This window comes from Hemibagrus wyckioides, linkage group LG01 (assembly GCF_019097595.1).
Source record: "Hemibagrus wyckioides isolate EC202008001 linkage group LG01, SWU_Hwy_1.0, whole genome shotgun sequence".
Taxonomy (NCBI): domain Eukaryota; kingdom Metazoa; phylum Chordata; class Actinopteri; order Siluriformes; family Bagridae; genus Hemibagrus; species Hemibagrus wyckioides.
Window position 1 is genome coordinate 29041366 of NC_080710.1, and position 12388 is coordinate 29053753.

The window sequence follows — 12388 nt, forward strand, 5'->3', positions numbered from 1 at the left end:
TGTAATTGTTGTAAAGTACACCATGTGAGTATAACGTGGTCTCTCATGTGGTCCATTGTTATTTTTCTGTCTCCTTTGAAGGTGTGCATATAGAAGCCAGGACAATCAAAGTTGCTGTACTGATTTTATTTTATTTTATTTTATTTTATTTTATTTTATTTTATTTTATTTTATTTTATTTTATTTTATTTCATTTCATTTCATTTCATTTCATTTCGCGCCTCTCTACTGAGAGTGAAATAAATATCCTCTTCTGGTTGCTGCAGTGGTCCATACTTCATTCACGTCATCACTGGTGGTCTCCTCTAGCTCCTATTTTTCCTGCTCCTATTGCTCTCACTCCGAAGTCAGTGCAGCCTCCAGCTGTTCAATAAATTTCTGCAGTTCCTCTTGGTCTCTCAGCAAGCTCTCTCTCTCCATTACATTAGTCTCTTCCTGTTCCTCAAGGAGATCCAGGGAAGCCTCGAACCAGGCGATATCCTGGAGGAGAGCAGCAGTGGTCTTCTCTATCTCCTCTCTTTCCTGCTTCTGTTGCTCACGCTCCGAATCCACAGTGGCCTCCAGCTGATCAGCACATTTCTGTAGTTGCTCTTGGTCTCTCAGCAAGCTCTCTCTCTCCAGATCTTTAGTCTTCTCCCGTTCCTTAAAGAGCTTTATGGAATCCTCAAGCCAGGCGATATCCTGGAGGAGAGCAGCAGTGGTCTCCTCTATCTCCTCTCTTTCCTGCTTCTGTTGCTCTCGCTCTGAATCCACAATGGCCTCCAGCTGATCAGCACATTTCTGTAGTTGCTCTTGGTCTCTCAGCAAGCTCTCTCTCTCCAGTATGTTAGACTTCTCCCGTTCCTCAAGGAGATCCAGGGAAGCCTCGAACCAGGCGATATCCTGGAGGAGAGCAGCAGTGGTCTGCTCTATCTCCTCTCTTTCCTGCTTCTGTTGCTCTCGCTCTGAATCCACAGTGGCCTCCAGCTGATCAGCACATTTCTGTAGTTGCTCTTGGTCTCTCAGCAAGCTTTCTCTCTCCATTACATTAGTCTTCTCCCGTTCCTCAAGGAGATCCAAGGAAGCCTCGATCCAGGTGATGTTCTGGAGGAGAACAGCAGTGGTCTCCTCTATCTCCTCTCTTTCCTGCTTCTGTTGCTCTCGCTCTGAATCCACAATGGCCTCCAGCTGATCAGCACATTTCTGTAGTTGCTCTTGGTCTCTCAGCAAGCTCTCTCTCTCCAGTACGTTAATCTTCTCCCGTTCCTCAAAGAGCTTTACGGAATCCTCGAGCCTGGTGATGTTCTGGAGGAGAGCAGTAGTATTCTCCTCTATCTTCTCTCTTTCCTGCTCCTGTTGATCTTGCTCTGAAGCCAAAGTGGCCTCCAGCTGATCGACACGTTTCTGCAGTTGCTCTCTGTCTCTCAGCAAGCTCTCTCTCTCCAGATCTTTAGTCTTCTCCCGTTCCTTAAAGAGCTTTATGGAATCCTCAAGCCAGGTGATATCCTGGAGGAGAGCAGCAGTGGTCTCCTCTATCTCCTCTCTTTCCTGCTTCTGTTGCTCTCGCTCTGAATCCACAATGGCCTCCAGCTGATCAGCACATTTCTGTAGTTGCTCTTGGTCTCTCAGCAAGCTCTCTCTCTCCAGTATGTGAGACTTCTCCCGTTCCTCAAGGAGATCCAGGGAAGCCTCGAACCAGGCGATATCCTGGAGGAGAGCAGCAGTGGTCTGCTCTATCTCCTCTCTTTCCTGCTTCTGTTGCTCTCGCTCTGAATCCACAGTGGCCTCCAGCTGATCAGCACATTTCTGTAGTTGCTCTTGGTCTCTCAGCAAGCTTTCTCTCTCCATTACATTAGTCTTCTCCCGTTCCTCAAGGAGATCCAAGGAAGCCTCGATCCAGGTGATGTTCTGGAGGAGAACAGCAGTGGTCTGCTCTATCTCCTCTCTTTCCTGCTTCTGTTGCTCTCGCTCTGAATCCACAATGGCATCCAGCTGATCAGCACATTTCTGTAGTTGCTCTTGGTCTCTCAGCAAGCTCTCTCTCTCCAGTATGTTAGTCTTCTTCTGTTCCTCAAGGAGATCCAGGGAAGCCTCAAACCAGGCGATATCCTGGAGGAGAGCAGCAGTGGTCTGCTCTATCTCCTCTCTTTCCTGCTCCTGTTGATCTCGCTCTGAAGCCAAAGTGGCCTCCAGCTGATCGACACGTTTCTGCAGTTGCTCTCTGTCTCTCAGCAAGCTCTCTCTCTCCAGATCTTTAGTCTTCTCCCGTTCCTTAAAGAGCTTTATGGAATCCTCAAGCCAGGCGATATCCTGGAGGAGAGCAGCAGTGGTCTCCTCTATCTCCTCTCTTTCCTGCTTCTGTTGCTCTCGCTCTGAATCCACAATGGCCTCCAGCTGATCAGCACATTTCTGTAGTTGCTCTTGGTCTCTCAGCAAGCTCTCTCTCTCCAGTATGTTAGTCTTCTTCTGTTCCTCAAGGAGATCCAGGGAAGCCTCGAACCAGGTGATGTTCTCAAGAAGAGCAGCAGTGGTCTCCTCTATCTCCTCTTTTTCTTGCTTCTGTTGTTCTTGGTCTCTCCGCAAGCTCTCTCTCTCCAGTACGATAGTCTTCTCCTGTTCCTCAAGGAGATCCAGGGAAGCCTCAAACCAGGTGATGTTCTGGAGGAGAGCAGTAGTATGCTCCTCTGTATCCTCTTTTTCGTGCTCCTGTTGCTCTAGCTCCAAAGCCAGAGTGGCCTCCAGCTGATCAACACATTTCTGCAGTCGCTCTTGGTCTCTCAGCAAGCTCTCTCTCTCCAGTACGTCAATCTCCTCCCGTTCCTCAAAGAGCTTTAGGGAATCCTCGAGCCTGCTGACGTTCTGGAGGAGAGCAGTAGTATTCTCCTGTATCTTCTCTTTTTTCTGCTCCTGTTGATCTCGCTCTGAAGCCAAAGTGGCCTCCAGCTGATCGACACGTTTCTGCAGTTGCTCTCTGTCACTCAACAAGCTCTCTCTCTCCAGATCTTTAGTCTTCTCCCGTTCCTCAAAGAGCTTTATGGAATCCTCGAGCCTGGTGACGTTCTGGAGGAGAGCAGTAGTATTCTCCTCTATCTTCTCTTTTTCCTGCTCCTGTTGCTCTCGCTCTGAAGCCAAACTGGCCTCCAGCTGATCAACACATTTCTGCAGTTGCTCTCTGTCTCTCAGCAAGCTCTCTCTCTCCAGATCTTTAGTCTTCTCCCGTTCCTCAAAGAGCTTTACGGAATCCTCGAGCCTGGTGACGTTCTGGAGGAGAGCAGTAGTATTCTCCTCTATCTTCTCTTTTTCCTGCTCCTGTTGATCTCGCTCTGAAGCCAAAGTGGCCTCCAGCTGATCAACACATTTCTGCAGTTGCTCTCTGTCTCTCAGCAAGCTCTCTCTCTCCAGATCTTTAGTCTTCTCCCGTTCCTCAAAGAGCTTTAGGGAATCCTCGAGCCTGGTGACGTTCTGGAGGAGAGCAGTAGTATTCTCCTCTATCTTCTCTTTTTCCTGCTCCTGTTGATCTCGCTCTGAAGCCAAAGTGGCCTCCAGCTGATCGACACATTTCTGCAGTTGCTCTCTGTCTCTCAGCAAGCTCTCTCTCTCCAGATCTTTAGTCTTCTCCCGTTCCTCAAAGAGCTTTAGGGAATCCTCGAGCCTGGTGACGTTCTGGAGGAGAGCAGTAGTATTCTCCTCTATCTTCTCTTTTTCCTGCTCCTGTTGATCTCGCTCTGAAGCCAAAGTGGCCTCCAGCTGATCGACACATTTCTGCAGTTGCTCTCTGTCTCTCAGCAAGCTCTCTCTCTCCAGATCTTTAGTCTTCTCCCGTTCCTCAAAGAGCTTTACGGAATCCTCGAGCCTGCTGACGTCCTGGAGGAGAGCAGTAGTATTCTCCTCTATCTTCTCTTTTTCCTGCTCCTGTTGCTCTCGCTCTGAAGCCAGCGTGGCCTCGAGCTGATCAACACGTTTCTGCAGTTGCTCTCTGTCTCTCAGCAAGCTCTCTCTCTCCAGATATTTAGCCTTCTCCCGTTCCTCAAGGAGATTCAGGGAAGTCTCAAACCAAATGATGTCCTGGAGGAGAGCAGTAGTGTTCTCCTCTATCTTCTCTTTTTCCTGCTCCTGTTGCTCTCGCTCTGAAGCCAGCGTGGCCTCGAGCTGATCAACACGTTTCTGCAGTTGCACTCTGTCTCTCAAGTTCTTTCTCTCCAGACCTTTAGTCATCTTCCGTTCCACAAGGAGATTCATGGAAGCCTCAAAACTGATGTTATTCATCTCCCGTTCCTCACAGAGCTTCAGGGAAGCCTGGAGTTCGGTGATGTTCTGCTGGAGTCTGGCATTAGTCTCATCCATGTCCTGCTTCCAGTTAATCAGCTTAGAAGCCAAAACCACATCCAGCTTTGCCACCTTCTTCACCAATGCTTCACCCGCTTTCTTTTTCTTTTCCTCCATCAATTTCCTCCTCTCATTCTCTTTCATCTCTTCTGACTTTTTATCAGTCCTGCGTTGAAATCGTTTTATAAGTTTGTCAGACATTTTGCAGTGTCGTCTTTCTCTCAAATTCACAGCTCGTATGTGTGATAGATGTCGTCATGTGACAGCGTTGCGTTCAGGTTCTGTTCGAGAAGCCCGCTTGTGACGTAACACACGTTGTCCACCTGGGGGCGGGGTCTTGGGAGGGGGGGGGGGGTTCGTCAGAGGTGAGTGACCCGGCACGCTCTCTCACCGCGCATGCGCAGAGTAAGACAGGCCAAACTTTTTTCTTCTTCCAAGCTTTTCTTATTTTTTTACTACACTCCTCTGCCATTTTGTTTTTTTCATGAGAGAAACGTTATCGTCTTTAAGTAAAAAAAAAAATTAATTAAAATAGTTCAAATTGTGTAGTGAGCGGGACGCCGTTGTCTCTCCTGCATGGCGTCAGGTGTGTATACCGGAGAGAGTGGAGCACAGGGTGAGGAGTTGATGGAGGAATTGGGAGAGCAGGTTGGATGTGTGAAGATCTACTTTGCTTCCTTAATGCCTGTGAAACTTGGTTTTCTTTTCTAGACATATTTTATGTTGTTTAATGAACCCGAGATGGCACGGGGAGCGGAGCGCGAGGCGAATAAACGCCGTTGCTAGCTGTGTTGACACCAACACATTTAGCCTCAATAGCTTTACTATGTAGTGTATGATTCATACACCTGAGATCATATGTTTATATACGTGCAAAAATGTTAATAATAATAATAATAATAATAATAAGCGAGATTAAAAACAAAAAAAACAGCGTTTTGTTTTGTATTTAGTCCTGACCCGAATAAGCTATATGGCGTCTTTACATATAGTCCACTAGACACAATAACAAATGAATGTACACAAATGAACCAGTTCAGAAGTGTAAACACGCTCCATTCTGACCACTGTGTGTTATTAACTACTGTTTTCATTTATTCATTTCATTTTTTCTTTTTTGATAACTCTTCATGACTCCTTAGTTGGTCCTGAGCCGCTGTTCTTCAGAAAAATCCTCCAGGTCCTGCAGATGATGGGCTTTTTCTGCATCTCCTGCATCTCGGACTCCTTTCCATTAGCAGCTGGATGATGTTAAGATTCATCTCTTCACCCCGAGGACATCTGGAAGGGACTCGGGCACAACTATGACACAAAAAAAGTCCAGATGTTTAATGATCCTCAAGAAGGTAACATGATGCATTCAGAGAAAGGGGTGTGTGTGTTAAACTTTTGGACAGGATGATTGGTGTAAATTGGTTTTATTTTTGTCTCTTCTAAGAAACACGTCAATATCTCGTGAAGTAAATGGACAATCAGATCTTTAAATGAAAAAAATAATCATTTACGTCATCCTGTTCAAAAAGTTTTAACATTTTACAAAAGAATACGTAAATGTATGAGCTCAACTGTATTATTTATCACGTGTTTGTCCTATTATTGAACTATTTATCATTTTTAAATAGTAGTATTTGTTCAGAGTTTGTTTTAATTTTTAAAATTGTAATTAATGATGCTTAATTTTGCAGAATTTTCAACTGATTTAATTTCATGAGCCCTAACTAATGCAGCATTGTCCCTGCTTTTCTCCTTTGGTGGTTATTATTATTATTATTATTATTATTATTACTATTATTATTATTATTATTATATAATTACCTGTAAAATAAAACCGCAAATCAGATTAATAAAAATAAATGATTGTAGATCAGTATTCGAATATTTCTAGTTTTATTTTATTTATTTATTTATTTTTTTCAGATTCCAATGTAGTTGTTTTTCTGTCTAAATAATAAATAAAGTGTATTTGTCCTCATGTTTGAATTTGCATATTTGTGATTTGTTTTAGCTTCAAAACACAATTCTGTGAATATTTCGTGTGTGTATGTGAGACAAAATTCACTGTAGAGATGTCATTCATGCTGTGAGAAGGCTCTTCATATCAAAATCTCAGTGTTTCTTACTGCACTGTTTCTCAGCTCTGGCAGTACGAGTCTTTATGAACTGAAGCTTTATGAACAGCCGGAGTGTTTTAGTGAAGCGCACACAATCTGACTTTATACGTCCCTGTTTGTGCGTCTTTTCTGCACATGCAGCAACAAAAACGAACAAAATCAAAAGCAGTAGTTCATTTGCTCAGAGGTAATAACACACATTATAAAGATCAACAACTAAATCACATTTCTAATAACCAACAACTCTCACACAGTATTTCTATCAACATCTTTTAATCAAATAATATTTGTAATAACTTTCTTGTATGTTGTGTAATGCTACATGTTTAGAGATGGGACGTCTGTCTTTACATGCACATGAATGTAATATGGAGTTGGTCCACCCTTTGCAGCTACAACAGCTTCAACTCTTTTGGGAAGGCTTTCCGCAAGGTTTAGGAGTGTGTTTATGAGGAATTTCTGACCATTCCTCTAAAAGCGCATTTGTGAGGTCAGGCACTGATGTTGGATGAGAAGACCTGGCTCACAGTCTCCGCTCTAATTCATCCCAAAGGTGTTTTATGGGGTTGAGGTCAGGACTCAGGCCAGTCAAGTCCCTCCACACCAAACTCGCTCATCCATGTCATCATGTTGGAACAGGAAGTGGTCATCCCCAAACTGTTGCCACAAAGTTGGGAGCATGAAATTGTCTAAAATGTCTTGGTATGCTGAATATTAAACCCTACAGATGTTGAGTGGGATGTCATTAAAGTTCGTGTGCATGTAAAGGCAGATGTTCCAAAAGTTTTGGATATATATAGTCAAGTGAAAAAATTAGGACACGCCATAAAAGCCTGTGTTTGTTTGTTTTTAACATAGCTAAACATAGGCATTTAATCTTCATTTTAACAATATTCAAAGATTCAAGTAATATAACTGAACAGTTATAATGTAATTTTAAAAAAATCCTCCAATTTCTTGTGAGGAAAACATAAGGACAGTCCCACAAAGATGTCTTTATATGAAATTGAATTCCCTTTTTAAGTGATACTGTGTCACTGTGTCACTCTGAATAATATTTTATGTCCTGTGTGTGTGTGTGTTTTACCTGGCACATTATTGTGAGTCCTCTACTCATCTGATATATAAATGAACTGAGGGCACGAAGCCTTTATTATCGCCATGTATACATTACAGTGGAATTCTTTTCTTTGTGTATCCCAGCTGAGGAAGTTGGGGTCAGAGTGCAGGGGCAGCTATAATACAGCACCCCTGGAGCAGGGAGGATTAAGGGCCTTGATGAATTGCCCAACAGTGGATCTTGGTGATGCTCGGGCTTGAACCCCAAACTTCTGATCAACAACCCGGAGCCTTAACCATTTAAACCATCACTGTCCCTCCAAAAAATGCTAATGCTAATAATAATAATGTTCAGAAGAAGAAAAATTAATATATATAATATATTAATACACATATAATAATACACATTAACAAACATTAACACAGAACTGTCCTTTGTTGTGTTTATATACACCAATCAGCCATAACATTATGACTACTGTCAGGTGAAGTGAATAAGACTGATGATCTCCTCATCATGGCACCTGTTAGTGGGTGGGACATATTAGGCAACAAGTGAACATTTTGTTCTCAAGGTTGATGTGTTAGAAGCAGGAAAAATGGACAAGAGTAAGGATTTGAGCGAGTTTGACGAAAGACCAAATTGTGATGGCTAGACCAGTGGATCAGAGCATCTCCAAAACTGCAGCTCTTGAGGAGTGTTAACGGTCTTCAGTGGTCAGTATCTATCAAAAGTGGTCCAAGGAAGGAACAGTGGTGAACCGGCAACAGGGTCATGGATGGCCAAGGCTCATTGATGCACCAGGTGTGATCCTATCCAACAGACGAGCTACTGTTGCTCAAATTGCTGAAGAAGTTAATGCTGGTTCTGATAGAAAGGTGTCAGAACACACAGTGCATGAGTGGTCAGGGCTGTTTTGGCAGCAAAAAGTGGACCAACACAATATCAGGCAGGTGGTCATAATGCTCTGCTTTCTGTTTCCACAGGTGTGGTGCTGCTTTCTGTACTCAAGCCGGTGTAAAGATGCCAGAAATAAACAAGGATAATCTGGATGAGAAGCAGGTCCATCTGCTGGCTGAGATGTGCATTGTGATTGACGAGAATGACCAGAAGACAGGAGCAGACACTAAGAAGAACTGCCATCTCAACTCCAACATCAGCAAAGGCAGGGTTCTGAGTATTTCTAATCCAAAAGAAAAATCTGTCATTGATCCTTAATGTATCGTATTTGATAATTGGGAAGGTGTACTGATACACACACACACAAATCAGTAACCATGTACATGAAGATCATATGATACAACTCGAACATCTCTGTCGTCTTACTTGTAAAGGTGTAGAAGAAATCTAATTTTTTTAAAATTAATTATTTTTAAATAATTTTATGTAATTAATTATTTTTCAATTATTTAATTCATTTATTCTTATTTCAATTAACAGTCAAAAATCAAAAGTTTTTTAAATGGCAAAAAAATAGTTTGGCCATAATTCTACAATTTTATTCATTTTAATTATTTTTATTTATTTTGTTTATACTTGATTACTTATTTAATTAATTTATTATTTATATTTAGAATTGCTATAAAGGACCCCCCCTCCATTTTAAGGTTAAAATGTTTAATATATATATATATCTTTTTAAAAGATATATTTTAATTAAGTAACACCAATTAAAATGAAAAAAGAATTTGAATTACAGCTTCACGTAGATCCCAGGAGAAGTGATGAGAAGCTCTGTCTATCTGAGAGGTTTTATAAAAAGCTTCTTCAGGTGATTTTCCTCTCATAAAGGTTGTTGAGAAGATGGAGAGTGTGCAAATTGTTAATAAAATACTTTCATTTGTTCTATCCTTTTTTATTGATTAATACTCTGGAGTGTTATTAAATAAATAGTAGTAAATAGAAATACATGGTTTGTCCACTAGTCGGCAGCACATGCTGTAAAATGAACCCCAGTTGGCTTTCACAGCTCTCAGGGAGGTTACACACACACACACACACACACACACACACGATTCAATAGGATTTTATTCCTCTGAAATGGTACAAGTGACTGTACAGAATAATGCACATTACTCAAGAGCTTTCTGTGCAGATTGCAGACCGATGCACTGCGTAGTGGTTATGTGTAACACACACGAGGTAGCACAACTAAAACCCCCCCTTCTGTTTAGTGGCCAATGGGAAAAACATGAAGGGATGTGTTATTCTTAGATTTGGGCCAATCATCAGAAGTATTAGTTCAAGAGACAGGTTTGGTAACAGTGAGGCAAAGGAAGACAAGACAATGATCATGTCAAATAAAATTTGTTGTATAAATAAAATAATAAAAAAATACTGTAACAATTTAGGAAAAGTGTATAAATTCAGATATATTTCCCCGGGGAAGACAACAAGAGAAAAGAAAAGAAACACAAAATCCTACCACATTACAGTATACAGTTCAGTCTTTACATGGGCATGGCTCGCCAGCTTCAACACCTCCCAACTTCCTTATCATGTAGGAGAAATGAACTGAAATCTTCTGATGCACTCCAACGGTGTTGTCCACTCAGAAGATGGAAAAAAACCCCCAAAGGAGCCAAAGGAAAATTCAAGAAGATAGAAGAGAAGCAGAAAAAAAGAAAGAAAGGGGGAGAAAAAAAAACCCAACCTTGCAAAAGACAAGGTCAAAAGATGAAATTAGGCATTTTCTTAAAAATACACATCACGAAAATTTCTATAAACAAATAGTAAAAATTAAGAAAAAGCACGACCACATATGTTTCTTTTATATTAACAACAATAACAAGCTTGTATTTGTGCAAAAATAATAATAATAATCACACGGCACACCTAACTCCATGTGCTCACACCTCGAGCGCATGGTAATTACCATATCTTAGCATGAATGCATAAACAATTGCAAAACGATAAAGTTTGGTGTTTAAACTTAATTTCTATAACTTGTATAGAAGTTTTAACATAGTGTTCATATAAGGCACTTACCAAGAGAAACGCTTATCCTTTTTTTTTCCAAACGCAAATGACTGAGTAATGACCCAACTGGCCGTCCTCTCCCTCTTTATCCCTCACGTGGCGCTGATGTTATATCTGCTCCCATCCGCTGACTGACTACATTCAGCCTGCAATGCTGCTTCAAAAATGAGTAATCTTCTCTTTTGTGTGAATCTCTAGCACACTATCTCTCTCAATTTACCGGATAACTAGCCCGTTGTAAAACAGCATCATGCTCTCGGGAGACAATACTTTAATTATTAGCCAGTTAGCTGACGACACTTGTCTTTTTCTTAAAGATGATCACAAGTTTCTGTTGCCCTAAATCATCTTGATCTTTTCTCCAAAGCTTCCGGATTAGTGGTAAACCCCAAGAAATGCGAGATTCTATATGTAAACGATTCAGATAAAACCTTAATTGGGGGTATTGAGGCAAAACAATGTGTAAAATACCTGGGCGTTGATATTTTTAGATCAGGTTCAGACCGGCTTCGTTATCATTTTCAGCCAAGCTTGAATAAAATCAAAAATGTTTTTGGCTGCTGGCTGCAGAGAGATTTGACTATTTATGGGAGAGTCCTACTAACTAAGGCTGAGGGTATTTCACGTCTAGTTTACCCTGCTCTTTCTCTTTATGTTGATGATAAAACAATTAAATCTATTAACTCCCTGTTATTCCGCTTTATTTGGAAAAACAAACCAGAACGAGTTCAAAGAAATTGTCTGATAAGAACGTATAAGGAGGGTGGTCTTAATGCATTAGATTTTCAAACCATCAATCAAACATTCAGAATTAACTGGATTAAGAATTGCATCGCTAAGAATGATCTACCCTGGTTCTGGATTCCCAATCTCATTTTTAAACAGTGTGGTGACCTTAAATTCTTATTGGCCTGTAATTTTAAGTGCAGTAAATTACCCATCAAGCTATCAAATTTTCACAAACAAGCTTTGGATTCTTGGAAGATTGCTTTTAAGCATAATTTTTCCCCACACTCCTGCATCATTTGGAATAATGAACATATACTATCTGGTAACAAATCTCTTTTTCTTGAGCAGTGGATGGTTCACAATATTATTTTTGTTTCTGATCTGTTCAATGCTCAAGGGGACCTTCTTTCATTTTTTTCTGAGTTTATGTCTTTGAGAGGGGCCACGGTTTCAATGAGAGATTTCAATAAGATAATCAAAAGTATCTCTGTTGGTATAAAAAATCTTATGAAAGCGCATTTAAGTTACAGCCAGTTAAATAATCACAATCCTACAATCAGAGGTATTAATATTTCAGAAAAAAAATGTAATAACTTCTTTATTAAAAAGCACTTTTTTCAACTCCATGGACCTTCCCCAAAGCACATTATAAATGGAGTTTCTGTTACCCAAATATTGATCTAAATCATTTATGGACCTTCCCTCACAAACTTTTTATTCCAAACAAATTTAAAGAGCTCCATTTCAAAATTACTCATAGATATTACCCCTGTAACCTTCTCCTGAGTAGATTCTGTCAGAATGTATCTTCGTCATGTTCGTTTTGCGATGCTGAAGAAGAGTCTATTCTTCATTTGTTTTGCCACTGTCCATTCACTAAGTCTTTTTGGTCAGAAGTTACCGTGCTTCTATTCCTTTGTTGTACAATTCAATGAAAATATTATTTTTCTTTCAGATGTGTGCTCTAAAGATGTTAATTTTGAGTGTACTGTTTTGTTACTCTGTCTCCTGGGTAAATTTCATATTCACAAAGCCAGAGCCATTCGTTGTAAACCCAACTTTAGATTATTTTGTTCTGATATTAAGTCCCTTTTTTCCTCCTTTAAATACATGTCTGAACCTTTAAATTCAAAGGCTTTCAAAACTTATACTATTCTTGAATCCATTAGTCAAAACCTTTGATGTTATTTGGTGACAAAGGTGT

The 12388-nt window shown here is 40.7% G+C and overlaps 1 protein-coding gene and 1 long non-coding RNA gene across 2 annotated transcripts; both read right to left on the reverse strand.

Moving 5' to 3' along the window:
- Positions 1-336: 336 nt before the first annotated feature.
- On the reverse strand, positions 337-4506 carry LOC131351853 (trichohyalin-like). Its single transcript, XM_058387508.1, has one exon. The coding sequence runs from the start codon at positions 4504-4506 to the stop codon at positions 337-339; it is 4170 nt and encodes a 1389-aa protein (XP_058243491.1).
- A 2959-nt stretch (positions 4507-7465) lies between these two features.
- LOC131357417 (uncharacterized) lies at positions 7466-10601 on the reverse strand. The gene is made up of 3 exons (XR_009205264.1): positions 10465-10601; positions 9902-10129; positions 7466-8659 (listed from the first exon to the last, which is right to left on the reverse strand). It is a non-coding gene; the product is annotated as an uncharacterized LOC131357417 (long non-coding RNA).
- Positions 10602-12388: the final 1787 nt, after the last annotated feature.